This window comes from Astyanax mexicanus, chromosome 1 (assembly GCF_023375975.1).
Source record: "Astyanax mexicanus isolate ESR-SI-001 chromosome 1, AstMex3_surface, whole genome shotgun sequence".
NCBI classification, from domain to species: domain Eukaryota; kingdom Metazoa; phylum Chordata; class Actinopteri; order Characiformes; family Acestrorhamphidae; genus Astyanax; species Astyanax mexicanus.
This window is the reverse complement of record NC_064408.1, coordinates 10,395,298-10,415,555: the sequence shown is the minus strand read 5'-3', so window position 1 is coordinate 10,415,555 and position 20,258 is coordinate 10,395,298. Positions and strand designations below refer to the sequence as shown.

At 38.2% G+C, this 20,258-nt stretch overlaps 2 protein-coding genes across 2 annotated transcripts; both read right to left on the bottom strand.

The window, feature by feature from the left end:
- Nucleotides 1–4,193: 4,193 nt before the first annotated feature.
- dnajc25 (DnaJ (Hsp40) homolog, subfamily C, member 25) lies at nt 4,194–10,321 on the bottom strand. The gene is made up of 4 exons (XM_007229682.4): nt 9,988–10,321; nt 8,496–8,648; nt 6,139–6,609; nt 4,194–4,769 (listed from the first exon to the last, which is right to left on the bottom strand). Exons 1-4 carry the CDS (start codon nt 10,279–10,281, stop codon nt 4,647–4,649), a joined length of 1,041 nt encoding a protein of 346 aa, XP_007229744.2. The 5' UTR covers nt 10,282–10,321; the 3' UTR covers nt 4,194–4,646.
- Nucleotides 10,322–10,408: 87 nt separating this feature from the next.
- LOC111191292 (uncharacterized) lies at nt 10,409–17,187 on the bottom strand. Its single transcript, XM_022665796.2, has 8 exons — nt 16,829–17,187; nt 16,474–16,521; nt 16,250–16,372; nt 15,994–16,104; nt 15,800–15,871; nt 14,736–14,993; nt 14,361–14,444; nt 10,409–14,201 (listed from the first exon to the last, which is right to left on the bottom strand). Exons 1-8 carry the CDS (start codon nt 16,862–16,864, stop codon nt 14,145–14,147), a joined length of 789 nt encoding a protein of 262 aa, XP_022521517.2. The 5' UTR covers nt 16,865–17,187; the 3' UTR covers nt 10,409–14,144.
- Nucleotides 17,188–20,258: the final 3,071 nt, after the last annotated feature.

Here is a 20,258-nt window from a genome sequence, read left to right as displayed (position 1 = left end):
CAGGAGTTTCTTAAAGATAGCGAGAGATTCTCCTGATCTGGTAGTGGAAGGTAGTTTGTTCCACCATTGGGGAACTCTGTATGAGAACAGTCTGGATTGCTTTGTGTGAATGTTTGTTTGGTAAAGCGAGGCGTCGTTCATTGGAGGAGTGCAGCGGCCGGGAGGTAGCGTAAACCTTCAGGAGTGATCAGTGCAGGTAGGAAGGAGCTGTTCTGTATATTATTATTATATATTATATTATTATAATAATATTACTAGCATACATTTCTATTTGTAAAGCTGCTAAAAGCTTGTCACAATAATAAAGTGCTTTATAAACTTCATATACTGTACTGTTTAGGTTGTGGCTAAACAGTACAGTATATGAAGTTTATAAAGCACTTTTTTTTTTGCTCACAATACAATAGTGGCAATTGTGTTTGTTTACATAAACAAGAACTTCACCAGTATCTCATCCAGTTGCACAATAGCCAGGGCACTAATAACAACACCTTCATTCATAAACTCAGACAGGTGTTATTCGGGACTAACAGGTTTGTTAAAAAAAAAAAAAAAAATCACCTGCTTCACCAGTTACCATCTATGTGGGGTATTACTACTACTTATAATAATAATACCTATTATTATTATTATTATTATTATTATTATATATTATTATTATTATTATTATTATTATTATATATTATTATATTATATAAGGCATCCCCTGCAAAAATCTTAAAGGAATATTCTGGATAAATAAAGCTAAAAAAAATGAAACAAATATTTCGTATGAGGATGACAATGCTGCATCAGCAGCAGCTTGAAAAGAAGCGGTGGCTGATTTCACATGTATCGGAGGAGGCATGTGTTAGTCTTCACCCTCCTGGTGTGTTGTGGCATTACTAGTGATAGGGGGAGTCCTAGTGAGTGGGTTGGATAATTGGCTAATTGGGAAAAATTATAAATAAAAAAAATAATTTAAAAAAATAATATACCTCCACTAGCAAAACGTTATTAAAAATGATCATTGAAAATGATCTGCTACTACACCTACTATAATTATTACTATTATTGTCTATTATTATATTGCTAACGTTATAATAACTAATTTGTTATTATTGTTTCAAATTATTTTGCAATACAATAATAAGTTATTGTAAAGTCAAAGTACATAAATTAATTAAAGGAGAAATAATTGTCGATTGTCGAAATAATCTATAAAGTTCACAACATACTGTCTTTGTTTGTTTATAATAATCTATTAGTTATTTATTCTCTCTATGGTTTCGAGGAGGCGGTCAGTTTTGTGTATGAACTCTTAGCCAATCCTAACAGATGAGGGCGTGGTTAATATGAATACGGGTTGAAAAGCAATGAAAGCGTTATGGGAGTGTCCCAAACCACACAGTCCCCTCTCGCCCAGGTTCATTTTAAATGTTCACTCTCACACTGTAGCTTTATTTTTAGAAGCAGTTAATACTTATCAGACACACTGTTTTAATGCTGGTTTCTCTGAGTGGAGAAAGCTTTAACTGAGGTTGAGATACAGGCAGATTTAAAGGGACACACATCAGGTGATGCGAACAACCCACAGGTAAAAAAAATATATATAAATAAAACATAATTAAATAATGTATCTTTTTAAACATATAAAGAAATGGAGTGGTCAAGTAAAAGCCTGGGTTTTTGATCCTATTAAGATGCTGTGAGTTGACATAAAATGGGCTGTGCACAGCTGAAAGAATTCTGCATGGAGAAGTGGGAAGAAAAACATGAAAAACGTTCTCGAGTTAATGTCAGAGATTGGTATATATTTAATTAAAGTTATTTAAGCCAATAGGGGGAACAAAAAAAAGAATCAGCTATTAAGTTTTAAGGTGTCCTAACTTTTTCCTTACAAGAAATCCAGATTTGTGTTTCAACAGGGTCCATACACTTTTAACCAGTACATTTTCATGTTTTTTTTTTTTCATGACTGTTCCATGTCTTCAATGCACATTTTCATTGCCATGCGATTTTTAAAACAGTGCAGACATATACAATAAAACCAAGAATCAACTAAATCAATAATCATGATGGATTATAGTCGGCCTAAAATGAATCTGACGCACAATCTTTAATAATAAAATATTTGTCAGATCCTGAGAGCACCATTGTGTAGGGCTAAATTACTGAATTAACTCTGAGCTCACGTATTTGTAGCTCAAAATAGATTTTTTTCCATTGATAAACAGAAACACAAAGATGTGTAGACCACATTTTTATGACTTTTTCAAAACTTTCTGGGTATTTTTAATTTTTCCAAAACTTATCCAGGCCTAGAAATGTATTTTTTTTAAATTTCATGACTTTTCATGACTGTACGAAACCTTGTTTTATGCTGTCAATTACATTTCACAACTCTTATTTAACATAAAGATTTTTTTTCTCAGTTTTATTTGTTTAGCTATAGATGATACATGTCTTTAAAAATAATTTCATGGCTGTGTGTGAAGAACACCAGAAACACAGGCAGGTCCTGTGGAGTGTTCCTGGTATGCAGTGTTCAGCACCTACAAAATGATCTCCAATGAAGGAACCACCAAAGCAATTTGCAGGGCTTAAACTGTGAACTTTTATAAGGTACACTTGGCCACAGACTGAAACCGAAATCCCAAATTACAGACAAATATATGCATTTTTTTTGTTTTTCACTGTTCATTATCACCAAAACGCAAAATCACTAGGTGATTCATCCTTTACTAAGCATACACTGACTGTCCACTTTATTAGAAACCCCTAATTTGTGGCTCCACTCAGCTGGGGTAGTTTGTGCTGGGTTTGTGGTTGCCAGTCCTTCATTAGCAGTCCATTTTTGACCACAGAGCTACTTTTGGCTGATTATTTTTGGGTGGGCTACAGTGTGTAATTGTGAATCTATTGTTCTGTTCAAAAGACACTACATAGACTAAAGTAATGAGACACCTGCTGGTTAATTGTTTTATTCCTAGGGTATTAAAAGAGCTTATGCTGTCTATACTGTCCTGCAAATACTTCCTACTAGAGCACTAAGGTCCATGACTCCACAGCTCAATGCTAGGGGGGCTTTATAACCCTCTATATCCCATGCCTGGCATTAGGCATGTGGAGCAAATAGGCAATGCTGTTCCATCTAGAAATCTATACTAGACTAAACAAACTGTGTGCATGCACGCTTTCACATCTGTGTGTCATATGGCAATGAGTGCAACTTGAAGTAGCTGAATACATTCATTAGAAGGGTTGTCCACAAACATTTGGACATATAGACCCATTTTCAGGCCTATTTCTCTTTTGTACCCCTTCCCCTTGGAACAGATTTAAAAGAGGAAGGGGTGAAATCATCCCCCTAAAAACCCTTCATTCAAGCGGCCGATACAGATATAGCATTATAGCAACCTACCTGCTGCTTTACTAGCGAGAGAGAGAGAGAGAGAGCAAAAGAGAGAGAGAGAGAGAGAGAGCAAGAGAGAGAGAGAGAGAGAGAGCTCTGAGTTTCCCCTTCTGAAGTCTCCATTGCTCCACCAGCCGCTCGCGTTCAGTAAAACTGAGACGGATCCTCTTTGAGAGGCTGAACGTGTGACGTAAATACTTAAAGATGCCTGAGGTGGGCAGAAGAACTCCTGTGAAAGGCAACCCGACACCCCAGTTTTTTTAAATACATATATTAGGCTAAGCAGGGATGGTGGTTCCAGCACACTGGTACCATTAAACACAATATTTTATACCTTCTCCACTCTGAAATGCTTCTGCTTTCAGTTTAGAAACAAAATAATACAGACTGACACTTTAAAAATGCTGTAGCCGCTGCCATCTGTTTTACTATTTAGGGTGGAATGAGAAAGTTAACTAGCTAGCTAGTGAGACAAGCTTCTAGGGATTTTTAATGCTTGTTATGAAGAAAATAGCCATGAACAAACATTAAACTATGGTAATATAGTGTTTATCATACTTTTTAAAATGGAAAACACTCACATTTGTGGATTTCTTTGGTTGCTTGTGGCGCTTACATCTTGCCAGTGATTCTTGTTGCACTCTGTTTTGAGTGTGCCTTTGAAAAATCTCAGTTTGATTGGGTCATGCAGCCCCAACACTACCCCTAACCTACCCCTTTTACCCTGAAATGGGATTGGGCCAAAGTGTATGTTTCTAAAAAAAAAAAAAAAAAAAAGCAAAGAGCAAAACACAACAAATCTGGTTTAACAGTCATTTTAATATTCTTTTAAAAATATAATATTCCATCGGTGGGATGCATAAAGAGGCCAAACAGGTAAGACAGACAGAACAGCAGCCCCGCCCTGTGATGAAAGGCCAAAGTTGACAGCAGCGAACAGGTGAGCTCCCTGCTTATCGATTGCTAATAACTCAACAGAGCTGCCAAAACCTCCAAAACTGATGCCAGATCGTCTCCAGACAGCCCCGTTTCAGCAGCCTCGGCACACGCACCTGAAAACAGCCCTCACCTTAAGAGTCTTATTATCATCTTCATCATCATCATCTATGAAAATCAGTCAAAGGTCTTGATATAAATGCACATAAAAAGTCCTTTGTAAACATTGGTGTTCACACGCTAACACACACAGCAGGCTGTTTGGTATAAAGGGATGCCCATCTTCACCGGCCCAGTGTGTGCGTGGCGTGTGCGGTCAATCGTCGATGAAGGTGATGCGTCCAGGCCCTTCGCTCTTCATCCATCTCCTATATCGCTTCCACCGCGGGTCCATGGCCATCTTCATCTTCATCTCCTCCTCCTGCTCTTGTTTGTACACCTTAAAACACAACCAAGCAAGCTTCAGTTAGTTACCAGGATCTGTTAAAAGCCAACTATCCCACCTATTCACAAAGAGGGTAAAGACTAGCAGATGCCTCCTCTGATACATGTGAAGTCAGACTCCACTTCTTTTCACACTGCTGAAAAAAGAATCAGCAGATGCAGCATTGCTGAGTAGCGTCACAGCACGCTCGGAGGAAAGCGCAGCAACTCTGTTCTGATACATCAGCTCACAGACGCAGCCTTGTGCTGATCAACATCACCCTAGGAGTGATGAGGGGAAAGAGCGCCATCTACTGTACCCACCCAGAGAGAGCAAAGACAATTTGTGCTCTCTCAGGGCTCTGGCAGCTGATGGCAAGCTGCATGATTGCAATTCGAATCAGCCTTAAATCTGCTGATCATAGTGGCAACGTTTCGGACTGCAGGACCACTCGGAGCCCCCTTTGCTAATTTTACCATAATGGAGAATGGCTTGCCAACATACATTAATGCAACATTTGAATAAAAAATTATTATTCAAATACTGGGACCCAAATTTATAAAAAATGTTTGACTATTAAAAAAAAATCATTTTGTCAATTTAACACTGATTCTTTTAATAATTTAATTTTAAATACCCATTTATTAAAATATTTGGGCCCTATAGTACACACTGTGCAAGGCGCATTTCGATGCTCTTTGCTATCTTACACCCCCCTATTTTCATGTCTTGTGCCCCAGTTGTTAAAAGTTCAGGTATAAATCTATAATGATGGGCATGGTGGTCTGCAAGTCAGGTGTGTTTCACTTCTCATTACACACACACACACACACACACACACAAGACTTTTAACTCAACAATAAACAGAATAAAGAATAAAATAACATTGCTGTTCCCTTACCCCTCCTGTTATGTTCTGGGTCAAATTGACCCGTTAAACATGCACCGTCTCAAAATGACCCAGGAACACCATTGCTGTTCCTGACCAATGAACGTAACAGCAGGGTTAAATGAGCTGCTTGCGGGATACACTATTGACCGATGCGCTATAGATCGCTAAAATAGGGCCATTGGTCTTAAGGAGAAGAAAAGGTTATAATTAAGCTGATTCAATTTTTAAATTAATCAATTTTTACACCAATAGTAAAAACATGGACACTTTAGCTCCATTCCCAGTTCTATAGAGATAAAGCCAAAAAAGTCTGCCACATTTTCAAATAAATTAACAAATTAATACTTCTACAAGAAAAAGCATCTTAGTCTGCCTTCACTGAGTTTACAGTAAAGCCTTAAGGACCAGATGCTAGGTGTGATCTGAAGCTTTTACAGCCAAAACTTTCTTATTAATGAGAGAAATGAAATTTACTCCTCCTCTATAACCTACCTCATAGTTCTCCTTTATCCAGAGCTGCCTCTCCAGGAAGGTCTGTCTAAGGTGGTCGTCCAGGCTGTCAAACTGAGCCTGTGACATCTTCATGTTCTTGCGGATGATGTACAGCTTCTCCTCCTCTCCGTACTCCTCACCGCGAACGGTGAATCGATAGATCCACGAGCAGTACCACGCCACATACGTGCACATGTAGTACGGGAACAGTATGATCTTAAACAGCAGGATGTCGGAGATGTTGGGCTTCTGGTAGCCTCCCTTGATGTCTATCTTGTTCTTAATGATGTCTCGGATGATCTCCTCCTCCTCCTCGCGGATCTCCTCTTTGGAGCGCCGGTTCTTGCCCTTCTCTTTGGTTCGGTTTAACAGGCCTTGCTGCTTCGCCAGTTCTGTGGCCTGGATGCGATACTTGGGGACGGTGGTGAGATAGTTGATAGCTTCACTATAGCTGCTCCACCAGCTGTAATACTGCAGAGAACAGAGGATATGAGCCAGACAATCATCACCATTACTTTAATAAAACACCGTATTGGTCAAAAAAGGTTATGGAAATGTTGGTCATAATAGCACAGGGAGAAGATCACAGTTAGAACAGCACAAAAGAACACAGTTGAAGGATCACAGATGGAAAGGGCAAAAGTCAGGAGAGCACAAACAGTAGAACTCATGAGAGCACAGTTATAAGATTACAGTCAAAAGAGCACAGTTATAAGATTACAGTCAAAAGAGCACAGTCAGAAGATTACAGTCAAAAGAGCACAGTTAGAAGATTACAGTCAAAAAAGAGCACTGTTAGAAGATTACAGTCAAAAGAGCACAGTTAGAAGATTACAGTCAAAAGAGCACAGTTAGAAGCCTAGAGTCAAAAGAGCACAGTTAGAAGAAAAGAGCACAGTTAGAAGATTACAGTGAAAGAGCACAGAAGATTACAGTCAAATAAGCACATTAATTTGGTTTGCAGCACAGAGAACTGAGCAGTATACACAGTTCAGAATACAGCACAGAGAGCTGAGCAGTATACACAGTTCAGAATACAGCACAGAGAGCTGAGCAGTATACACAGTTCAGAATATTGCACCTCCTGTCTAAACCCACTCATTTTACTTGTTAGCAAAGTATTGGAACAGGTAAACCTAAAGTAAATTAAGTGAATAAAATAAACTGTTCATATTTAGCTGCAAATCCTTTGCTTGCAGTAACTGCATCAAGTCTGTGACCCACTGACATCACTAAACACTAAACATTAGCATTCTTCTTCTGTGATTAACAGGCTTTCACTGTAGCATTTGTCTGTTGGAGGTTACTCCCTTCAGTATCCTGTTTAGCAGGTAAAATGCACGCTCTAAAGGGTTTAAATTTAGAGACTGACTAGGCCAGTCTTAAACCTTCCACTTCTTGCCCCTGATAAACTGTGTTTAACAGACTGTGGTAACATTTTGCATCATTATCTTGCTGCATTGTGGAGGATTTCCCAATCGGTTTGGTTGCATCATTTTTTTAACTGACAGACACAATATTTCTGTAGACTTAAGAGTTCATTCTACACCAATGAAGATTAACGAGTCCGTCCAAGAATAAGCCATGCAAGCCCAAGCCATGACACTACCTCCACTGTGTTTCACAGCTAAGCTTGTTTGGGATTATTAGTAGCTCCTTAGTCGGGGGAGCACAATCGGGAGGGCACAGCTAGAGGAGCACAATTGGAAGGGCAAAAAGGGAGGGCACAATCAGAAGAGCACAGTCAGAAGGACACAGTGAGAAGGCATAGTCAGATGGACACAAACAAATATACTGAAGGGCACAGTCGGACAGGCACAGGCAAGAAGGACACAGTCAAGAAGGACACAGACAAACATAAAAGATCACAATCAGGAAAGCACAGTCAGAAGGACACAGTCAGGAAAGCACAGGCAGTAGAACACAGACAAATATAGTAGGGCACAGTCATAGAAGGACACAGTCATAAGACAGAGTCATAAGGACAGAGTCAAAAGGACACAATCAAAAGGACACAGTCATAGAGGGGCACAGTCATAGAGGGGCACAGTCAGAGGGGCACAGTCAGAGGGGCACAGTCAGGAAAGCATAGACAAACATAAAAGGACACAGTCATAAGGGCCCAGTCAGTACAACAAAAACATAGAAGGGCACAGTCATAAAGGCACAGTCGGTAGGGCACAATCGATAGGGCACATTTAGAAGAGCATAGTCAGTAGAACACAGACAAACATAGAAGGGCACAGTCAATAGAACACAGGCGACACAGAAGAGCACAGTCAAATGGGCACAGTAAAATGGGCACTTTGCAATATTTAATATATACCTGGTATACACTGCTCTTAAATAACACTTACCTGAAAAATGGAGATGGCACACACGGTTACCAGGATGACTATCCGAACGTCCACTTTGGGAGCCAGCCGTCTCCTGTAGTAGGTGTAGTAGTGGCTGTAGTATTCCTCTGGGTGATCCAGCATGTAGTCATAGTCCCTGCGGGCGTCTTCATCCTGCAAATCAAAGAAGAAGAGATCATGTAAATGAAGGACAGCCAACTCATCTCCTGGAGGGTCAGCTTCCAGCGCAGTTTGATGATTTTCCCAGTTAAAAAAACGACTGATTACTGAAATCAGCTGAATCAAGGTGCACAAACTGCTGATGGATGGATGGATGCTTTATTTATCCCAAAGGAAATGTAGACATCCAGCAGCAACAACACAATACAGTAAGAAACATACTCAGACAAATCAAAACACAGAAGAATAGAAAACATATAAGGCTATAAAAACCTAACTATACAAGGCATGGATCTATCTGTAAACGGAGCAGTGCAGTAGATGTTGCTAATGGTCATTAAATAATTAAATAATTAACAGAGTAAAGTGCAATGTGCAATGACATTGATTACAAAAGTGACTGATGTGCCACAGAAATATAATATAAATATAAATATCATTATATACCAGGGGTCTTTTTTCACTCCTGTACTAAGTTACAGTCTGATATCGCTATGCTGGGTATACTAGTGCACCTCAAAACATTTTAATATCACTGAAAAGTTACTTTATTGCAGTAATTCAGTTTAAAATGTAAAACTCATATTATATAGATGTATTAAACACAGAGTGGTTTATTTTAAGCGTTCACTTCTTTTATTGCTTATGATTATGGCTTACAATCAATGAAAACTCAAAAATCAGTGTCTCAGAAAATTTATAATACTATATAATAGCAATTGGTACTTTTGGCAGTGTGGGCAGCCAAATCCTGCTGGAAAATTAAATCCGCATCTCCATAAAAGTTATAAGCTTAGGGAAGCATGAAGTGCTGTAAGATTCTGTGGGAAAACAAAACTTTAGACTTAATAATAAAACACAGTGGATCAACACCAGCAGATGACATGTCCAAACCATCACTGATTGTAGAAACTTCACCCTAGACCTCCAGCAGCTTGAACTGTGTGTCTCTCCACTCTTCCTCCAGATCCCTTGATTTACAAATGAAATGTAAAATTTACTGATGATCCGTAATGTTTGAGAGCCACGTCATCTTTTATGGAGCTGCGGATTTCATTATCTAGCAGGACTGACATAAGTACCAGTTGGTCATAAACAATAAAATAAAAACTCTGTGCGTAAAATATCTATATATGAGTTTCACATTTTGAACTGAATTACTGAAATAAAGTAACTTTTTAAATTATATTTTTTTGAGATGCACTACTTTTATCGGTGCACCCCCACCACCACAAAAGGTAAACACACGTGCATGCGCACACACTCATACATGCACGCGCACACACTCATACATGCACGCGCACCCACGGGTGTCCCACCACTCCTGTCTCACCTTCAGGGTCTCGTAGGCAGTGGCGATCAGCAGGAACTTTTGCTGGCCGGCCTCCGCGCCCTCCTCGCCCTGGTACCGGTCCGGGTGGTACTTTCGGGCCAGCTGCCGGTACGCGCGCCCGATCTCCGCCTTGGCCGCGTCTCTGCCCACCCCCAGCACATCATAGCAGCTCTGCGAGCCGCAGTACAGCCCCTCGATCAGCGCGGCCGCGGGGACCACCCAGACCCCCAGCACCACCAGCAGCAGCGCCCCGAGAGCCCCCGCGCGCACCGAGCCCGGCCCGCGCGCAGCCATGTCAGCATAGCGGAACACCCGGCGCGCGCTGGATGAGGACAAACGCGTCTACGCGACGCGACAGGCTGATGGGACTTGTAGTTCTATTAGACTATAGAACTACAAAACCGTAATGTTCCTTTAATTGACATGTGAATCTCTTCCTATAGCAGCAATTTCTGATCTGAGCTATTTACGATTTAATTTACTAGCAAATATATATTTTTTGGTGTATTTACTTATGAGAAGTCCAATGATAAGTATTGTATGACTTGTATGATTTTATAAAACTTGAGAATCTCAGAAGTCAGGGTAATAACTGTGAGATTAAATTATTTTTATTACTTTAAAATATAACGGCTGTGTCTGGATTAATTCAAGGGGCCACTGTATTTATAGAGGGGTCAAGTATGAAGATTTAATTTTACTTACAAATATATCTTATTTTGCTGTATTTACTTCTGAGAAATCCAGTGATGATAAGTATTTTATGACCAACCTGTTCTTGTTGCTTGATAGATAGATAGATTCAGAAGCTAATTCAAAACATATATGATAAAATATATACTTGGTTACATTATCATTCTTTGCAGTTATTTAAAAATTATTTGCATATTTTTCCAGTCATTGCTAACATTTTTGTGTTTTTTGTGTTTTTTTTTTCTGCTAAAATCTTCAGCTGCTGGGATCGTTCGTTGAAAAATGAACTTTATAAAAATCTCCTCATCAATTTTACATGCATTTTACTCTGTGTTTCACACAATTCTATTTGAGAGCTGTTAACTATCAGAATATACCAGGAACCAGCCAATGAAGTTTATAAACCACTGAAAAAGTAGTCAGCTTAGTTCCATCCACTGCAAAAAACACTGGGAAAACAGCAGTACTAGAGTCACTGAGGCAAAGTAAAAGCTAACTTTTACTTATTTAATGTGATTTAGAACACTTTTTAAATTATGTTTAATTTTTTTACTCTTTAGGGATGGTTTCTGAAATATTTTCTGGGTTTGTTTGACCAGCAGAGGGCGCTCCCGAGTGAACCCAAAATGAATGGGTTCCTATGGAGCAAATCATTTGTAGTTTATACGTTTCAGAACTTTCATACTTGAAAAAAGTTCTCAATTCTAAACACAAAACAATTTCACATGTCTCGGCATAGCAAACAGTTCCCGATATATAGGGGAGATATGAAGTAGGTAGATATTTTGACCCAACCACAGACATCCCAAGTTGCAAAAGTTGATTTCAGGGAGGTGCACAGGGAGGGTCAATGAGCTTTTCAAACAAATTCTGTGTTCCAATAATTACTGCTAAAGCAGGGGTGTCCAAACTACGGCCCGCGGGCCATATGAGGCCCGTTTCCTGTTTTGGAGCGGCCCGCGAGGTATTTTAGAAATAGAATGAAACCTGGCCCGCTGTTAAGCAGGTTTTTATAATCTGCGCATTTCTAGCGCAGAAAAACGGAGCAAAAGAGTCTAAAAGCGGAGAGAGTGCACATTTCTAGCTCAGAAAAACGGGGCAAAAGAGTATAAAAGCGGAGAGGGTGCGCATTTCTAGCTCAGAAAAACGGGGCAAAATAGTCTAAAAGCGGAGAGGGTGCGCATTTCTAGCTCAGAAAAACGGGGCAAAATAGTCTAAAAGCGGAGAGGGTGCGCATTTCTAGCGCAGAAAAACGGGGCAAAAGAGTCTAAAAGTATTATTTAAAGTGTTATATTTCATTATTTGTTTTATTACAGAGTGTGGCTCGTGACTTCAAATATATTTCTCCTTCTGGCCCCCAACAAAAAAAGTTTGGACACCCCTGTGCTAAAGGTATTCAAATCAATAAAACAACAAGGGGGCCCAAATATATGCACCTGCCTAATTTTGTTTAAATAATTATTGCACACTTTCAGTTAATCCTATAAACTTCATTTCACTTCTCAAATATCACTGTGTTCATCTTATGCGTTATATGATCTATTTAACTGAAATTGCTAATCCCAACAACCAGTGATTTATAAAAAAAATCATGAAAATAATCAGGGGTCCCCAAACTTTTTCATACCGCTGTACATACACACACACAAACACATGCACATACACACACGTACATACAAACACAAACACATCAATATATTTGGGTCAGGGCCCAGTGGCATGGAGACCAAGACGACTGGAGACCCATTCCTGTTGAAGCCTTCATCCACCTTTCCAGCCCTTGTGACGCACCCATCATCCTCTGCCTACCACTGAAGTCTTCTTCAGATCGCACTTTGTCTGGAACCTCTCCCTCGAGTTTACCGCCATGGGTGACCCTACCAGGAACCTAAGTTCCAGACGGCATCGCTCTCAGGTTCACTGGAACACACAAGATTCTCCACCAACGTCAAGGTGGCGATCCATGGAGAACACACATTCACACACACACACATTCATACACATGCTAAGGCTGCAACGATTAGTCGATATAATCAAATGTCGATTCTTTAAATTTGTCGACTACAAATTTAATTGTCCACTAATCGTTAATTTGTAACAGTACTGCATTACACCAAGTGCTGGGGACAGAAGCGCAATGGGATATTGGTAAATGTGTCATTTACAGTTTACACTCAACTTAGTCTGTGTCTCCAAAAGTGCCTGAACACAACATATTAAAGATTTACTCTCTAAATATCAGTACTTTCCACATTTAAACATCTGGAAATTTAAATGCCTTTTAAATCTCATGTTTAGCTGTTTTTCTGTTGTTTTTAGAGATGGAGAACATGGCAGAAATAATCGCTGACTAATCGACTAATTGACAAAATTACCATCAGATTAGTCAACTACCAAAATAATCATTAGTTGCAGCCCTCACACACGCACACACATACACACAAACAGACACACACACACACGCACATACATATATGCATTCATACATACACATGAACATACATACATAGAACAACACACATAAACACATACATACATACACAAACACACACATACAACACATGCACACACATACACACACAATTTTAAACACATGTACATACATGCACACACATAAATAAACACACATACATACACAAACACACATACACACACGCATACACACATACATATACAAAAACACATACACACATACACACATGCATACATACATGCACATAAAGACACACAGTTGTGTATGTGTATTTGAAATTGTGTGTGTTTGTGTATGTATGTGTTTGAAACTGTGTGTATTAATGTGTCTTTGTAAATGTATGTGTGTGTACGCATGTGCATGTGTGTATATATGTGTGTTTGTTTGAAATTGTGTGTGTGAGTGTATTAGTGTGTTTGTGTATATGTGTTTGTGTGTGTGTTTGTGTATGTATGTGTGTTTGTGTTTTTCTATGTGAATCCTTCTCCTATCTCTATATCTATGCAACTAATGCAACTGTGGTTAAATCTACAGCCCCGCCCATTCACTTCCCCTATACTCTACTCTCACTCACTTATATTACACTACATGAGAACCATAAACTCATACACCTATCAACTACGCTGCTGTGGCCATTTACCATCCAATCAGCAGCATTTATCCCAAACACGAAACACCCACCCTTCACTTCTCCTACACTGATCCTTCACTACGCCTCAAGCTCTTCACAGGGGTCATCCGCTGAGCACCTCCCTTCATAAGCGTTACGCTGAACACCTCAGGAAGACTCAGCAGTGAAATCTGGCATCCCAGACTCACCCCCCTCCAAGCTCACGACATAGGATATCACAGAATATTACCCACGACCTCCATACCACTATAAAAGTATAACCTTGCAATGTATGTGTGTATGTATGTAGGTATGTATGTGTGTATGTATGTGTGTATGTATTTAAGAGCTCTACACCCAGATACTCTACAGACCACCTTTTCAGCTCTTTCTTGCTTTCCTCCTGAAGCAGCTGAGCAGGTGCTGTAGCCATCCTCTCTGCATGAAAAGGCACAAAAGAACAAAGAACTAAGTAAGACATGGTGTAAAAAACATTGAGAAATTGCATATACATGCATGAGCAATACAGCACAAAAAACAGCACATTTTTATGATTCTATGCTGATCCTTTTGCTTTAAGTAACACTGAAATCTGACCTTTCTTTTTGGAGCTGTCTCGCTTCGCTCATCACAGCCCGGCCTGTGATCCTCCACCTCCAGGACCTCCAGGTCGTCCTCGTCCTACAAGAGACAGAGACACAGAAATGAAGGGGAACTGGTGTTCACCTTCACTGTTGTAGACATTTTTCTAATACTGTTACTGCATAAAGCTTGTTAAATATTTACATATTTTTTACAAGTAACACATAATAAAATGCTTATCGGTATTGCTGTAAATGCAGGGATTATGCCTAAAGCGTTGGACTTAATTATACCATAAATTAACAATTATTTTTATAAAATGAGATACAGTAAATGGGACATACAGGGAATCTTCCATAGCTGACAGCAGGATTTAGTCCAAACTCTTACCTGTGCAGCTGGCACTGGCTCCAATTCAGGCTTTGTGTCCTGAAGGTCCAGCCTGTGAGTTGGTTCCGCCTCTCGAACCTGCACCAGGACGCGGCGAGAAGACCTGGAACGACACACAATGGAGGTTCTTAAGTTGGTAGCAAGGCGTTTGAGGTATCTGCTCTTTGTGTTAGTGGTAAGTGATGGTGCAGTGTCTCCCTGGCTGGATGGCTGTGGATGAGAGGTGGTGGTGAGTTCTGGAGCTGGAGCTTCTTGGCACTGTCAATGTAAAAACGAAACAAGCTAAGATTCAAGATTCAAGATTTTTATTGTCACGTCACAGAATACAGGTGTACATGTGAGTGAAGAAATTGGGTGCAGATTCCCACCAATGTGCAGAAAACAATATTTACAAGAAGAAGAATAAAATAAAATATGATATAAAATAAGACATACAGATACATTTACAGCATAAACAATATACACAGTACACTCAATAACAATACACATAATAACTTACACTATAGACAAATATTGCACGGAACAAATGTTGCACAGATGTAGATATACAGATATCAAGAGTGTGTGTGTGGAAGTTAGGAAATAGTCCAGTAGGTGACAGAATAACTATGATTAAGTGCAGGTAAGGAATGAGTTGAGTGGGAAGTGCAGTGGGCAGAATGCTATATAATATGAGAAAGTCTGATAGATGCAGTGTAAAGTAAGTGCAGGGTGACAGGGTGTTTGTATGGGTGTCAGTAAGGTATTAGTCCCACAGTAGGGGGACTAATCTAATGTTACAGCAGCATATTATTATTACTAAATCATTTATAAAAATATAAAAATATCTATGTATATAAAAGTGTATGTGCTTACTGTATGTGTGTGAGGTTTACTGTGATGTTATTAAAGACAATATGTAAAAATTACTCAAAATCCATTTAAGCATCCAAATGGATTTCAAGGTGTAATGGTTTTAAAACCCTTAAAGAACCACTTATTAAATAAACACTGTAATCATTACTTTCACATGCCTTTCTCACAGCTTCTTATATGTGATGCTTTAAATAACACTGAACTCTAACCTGTATTTTAGGAGGTGGCTCCAACATCTTCTCTCTGCCATTGTCCTCCACGTGGTCCGAGTCACACAAAGCCTAGATGAAAACAGAGAAAGAAAAAAACAGGTTTCCTAATGAACTGTAGATCTATAATCATTTGAAGATAGTTGAGAGGCAGAGGTTATATTGATTATATAGGATTAACTGCAAACTCTTACCTGTGCAACTGGACCTGGGACATCAGGCTTAGTAGAGTCCAGCCTGTGGGCGGGGGCTGCCTCCATTACCGGCACCAGGACTCCCCCACCATGCCGCCTGGGCAAGGAAAGCTGCAATGGAGTAGAAGATGAAGACTTTAAAGACTCATATTAATAGACATTTAACAGATTTAAAGTGGCATATGGTTTTGGAAGCAGCTGTATGACTGTGATGCTTTTCTGAATCTTAATTAATTGTTTATTGTGCTTTTCTCACCTTCTTGATGAGGGCCCTCAACTTCCCCTCGAGGAACTCGTGCTGAACCCTCCTGAGCTCCTTCCAAGGGTCTGGACCCTCACCCTGCCACTGCAGACAGGCGTCCCTCAGCTCCTCAGTGCCCTTCAGGAACATGGAAAGAAACACAACTCAGGATTATATACACAATATATGCAATATAAACTAAACATGCTGCATTTTTATGCAGATCAACAATAACTCACGCAAAAAGGCAGGAGAATGAACTGGTCTCCTGACCCACCAGAAGCCCCCTGTAATAAAAATACATTAAAAACGTATTACAATAATTTTCAAAAATCTGATATAAAACATATACAAGCATTTACTGTTACTGCTGACACTTATATTGTAAAAACAGCTCAGTAAACATTTTAGAGCTTATTTCATGATATCTGTGAACACATAATGCTATGCTAACTAGGTTAAGCTAGTTACTTAACTACGTAACCCCTTTCTCAGACTCCGCCTGCAGAACTAACAGCTGCTATAATTCATGCTGCTCCTAGTTTTATCTTTTCACTGTAAATTTGGTGTAAAATTAGATAATGGTTTACTTACCTCCAGGAGATGGTCTTCACTCCGCCAAAACTCCATGTCTGACCGCGGGGTGTCAGTATACCCACACCGGTTTCGACACCTGAAAAACAAAATATGTGTGATTAATAACAGAAAATACAAGTAATATAACAATAATATAATAATTAAAACACAATACAGTTAATAAAACAGTAAATATTAAAGAATAAACGGGTCTGTTGTCCAAAAAATCGCTGGATCTCCTCAGTGAAAAGCTGCTGCTGGTGCTGCCGCTGTTCTCCAATTTAGGAACTCAGTAAGCATAACAACCAATCGTCGCGCTGAACGAGGACGCGCGCCGCGTCACTTATGTAGCCATAGAAACGTGTAAATTGTGTTTTTATTTAATTTTTTCCCCTTATTTCTTATTTTTTAAATGCTTTGCGTGTCTAACTGTAAAAAATTTATATTTATAATACAGTCATTAGTACAGTTATCTCAATTAAAGGGCAATTATATGTTGTGGTGAACCCTGGTAGCAAATAACATTAAATACATTAAATAAACTTTATTAAAAAAAATAACTGTACTTGACTTACAACTTGTATAAAAATAACAACAACAACAACAATAATAATAATAATAATAATAATAATAATAATAATCATTATTATTATTATTATTCAAAATATTTAAATGATTTAATCTATGTGCAGGAATAAAATTACTTTTTTAAATGGGGCTGAATTTCCCATTTTTAAATGCTTTGCATGTTTGACTGTTAAAATGTTTATTTTTATAACACAGTCATTAGTACAGTTATCTTAATTATAGTGCAGTTATATGTTGTGGTGAACCCTGATAGCAAAGAATATTAAATTATTGATTATTAATGATTAATGATTTTTACTTGCAATACAACTATAATAATAATAATAATAATAATAATAATAATAATAATAATAATACTTATAATAATAATAATAATAATAATTATTATTATTATTATTATTATTATTATTATTATTATTATTATTAGTGTATATAATGTTATCATTATTATTATTATAAGTATTCTTCTTATTATTATTATTATTACACGAAGAAGAAGTAGAAGAAAAATTATTACTATTATTATTATTATGTTGTTGCTGTTTTTGTTCGAAGATAATAATTAAATCATTCAAATCGATGTGCAAGAATAAATAAACTGTTTTAACGGGGCTGAACTTCTCATTTAAAATGCATTAGAAAATGACCCTGACGTTTTTATTACTGTAAAACACTTGTTTTAATAACATGGCCATTATTAAATTATCTCGGATATAATATCCGAGATAATATCGTATAGCAGCATTCTTAATACATTTTCATAATAATCCACCTTATAAACAACATAAATGTTGTGGATTTTATATCAATTCAACAACGCTATAAGCATGTGCTACAGAATAGAAAAAACGCTGCCTGTACGTTCGCACAGTGAAAAACAGTTGAATATGTGACAGCTTCGGTGTTGTAGTCACACGACATCCGCATAAACTACAAACCCCAAAGTGCTCCGCAGCGCTTCACCGGATGTCGTTGCTGTCCAGGTGAACAAAAAACAAAACAAAACAAAAAACTTGCACACACACCAAAGGATAACGAAACTTTACTTTTATATTAATTAATTTTATTTTATTTTTTTATTAAATTTAGAGTATTCTATGGAAGCCCATTCCCGCCACCTAAAAAAAATAAATAATCCAGCAAAATGTTTTTTTATTATTATTAAGTAAACTGCTATCTCAATATTTTGAGATACTAAGTCAATATTTTGAGATACTAAGTCAATATTTTGAGATACTAAGTCAATATTTTGAGATACTATCTCAATATTTTGAGATACTATCTCAATATTTTGAGATACTAAGTCAATATTTTGAGATACTAAGTCAATATTTTGAGATACTATCTCAATATTTTGAGATACTAGTAGGCTGTACAGAGACAGAAGCAGGTGAGACAAAAGATGCAAAATGGATACCATCATTGAGGACTACTTCAGACGTGGATTCACAAATCATGAAATATTGGAACTTTTAGAGGAATCACACAATATCAAAATAAGCCTCCGGATCTTGGACGAGGCTGAAGTTAGCTTCTTATTCGCCAGTGTCTTATTCAGATTTCCGTTCCACCTTAAATGCTGGCTGAACATTCATGCGGCCGCCTGTAGATGTCGCATTTTAACAGTAAAAAACAGCATGTAAGCAAAGTGCTGTGAAAACGCTCTGAATAAAGGAGAGAACACAATGCGAGGGACAGAGTTTAACTCTGAGTGAAATATAATGTAAATAAAATTAAATATGAATTAAAACGTTATTGCTCTCACTTTTGGCCTAATTCCCAGGTCATTATCTACAGGTGGCCGCATGTATATTCAGCCAGCATTTAAGGTATCTCAAAATATTGACTTAGTATCTCAAAATATTGACTTAGTATCTCAAAATATTGAGATAGTATCTCAAAATATTGACTTAGTATCTCAAAATATTGACTTAGTATCTCAAAATATTGAGATAGTATCTCAAAATATTGACTTAGTATCTCAAAATATTGAGATAGCAATTTACTTAATAATAATAAAAAAAAATTGCTGGAGTATTTTTATTTTTTAGGTGGCGGGAATGGGCTTCCATAGTATTCAGAGGTAAAATGAGTTTTAACGTTTTTCTTTTTGGAAGGCCCTGCCTCTGCTTTCCTTTTTTTTTGGACAAAAAGCCTTTATTTGACAAAAAATAACAGTAACAATATCACAAAAAATTGCACAACATCAAAAACATTCCATATCATATTACAATAATTATTCATATTGCCTCCGCCATGATCTGCTTTCTCTCACTAACTGAATCTGTCTGGGAGGGGGGGGGAAACACTGCCCGCCCACACTAAAAACTGATTGGCTGTCTCACAGACTCTTTGCAGAGAACAGGCCAATCAGAACCCTCTCTGTTTTCTCTCTCCTTCCCACACGCGATTAGAGAAAAAAAAGTCTGTGGCCTGTGTGCGCGTTTGGGGCACTCGTTCTGAATTCCGGGAGATTATATGTGACTCGCGGGCATCAGGGAGCCACTACCGAAATGCGGGAGACTCCCACAGCTTCAGGGAGACTTGGTTTGTCTGCAACCAAAACCATTAACAAGGATTGGAACATGGTTATATTTGCCTTCTCGCTGATAAAATAGCCTCGTCATGATCGCAGGTAAAATCACTGATGTACAGTATATGCAGCTCTGTGATCTATACAAAAGCAGGCCTTGAGGAAATGTAAAGCTATTCGTAGAAAGGTCTTTTTTGTAAAGTAGAATATTTATTTTACGTCGAATGTATGATTTAATGTTAGTGTTGTCCATACTGGAGTAGGGTGCTGTTAATTGTGTAAACGTTGTGCACACTGCTCAGCTGTATATTGCAAACCAAAATTCTT

What these genes read in the sequence shown, in the direction of transcription:
- dnajc25 (XM_007229682.4), bottom strand. Translation starts at nt 10,281, where the DNA reads ATGGCTGCGCGCGGGCCGGGCTCGGTGCGCGCGGGGGCTCTCGGGGCG. An exon ending in CTGCCTACGAGACCCTGAAG is followed by an intron (nt 8,649 to 9,987) that starts GTGAGACAGGAG and finishes TTTGATTTGCAG; the next exon opens with GATGAAGACGCCCGCAGGGA. An exon ending in GTGCCATCTCCATTTTTCAG is followed by an intron (nt 6,610 to 8,495) that starts GTAAGTGTTATT and finishes TGTTCTCTGCAG; the next exon opens with TATTACAGCTGGTGGAGCAG.
- LOC111191292 (XM_022665796.2), bottom strand. Translation starts at nt 16,864, where the DNA reads ATGGAGTTTTGGCGGAGTGAAGACCATCTCCTGGAG. An exon ending in AGCCACCTCCTAAAATACAG is followed by an intron (nt 14,994 to 15,799) that starts GTTAGAGTTCAG and finishes TTACATTGACAG; the next exon opens with TGCCAAGAAGCTCCAGCTCC. An exon ending in AGACAGCTCCAAAAAGAAAG is followed by an intron (nt 14,202 to 14,360) that starts GTCAGATTTCAG and finishes CTTTTCATGCAG; the next exon opens with AGAGGATGGCTACAGCACCT.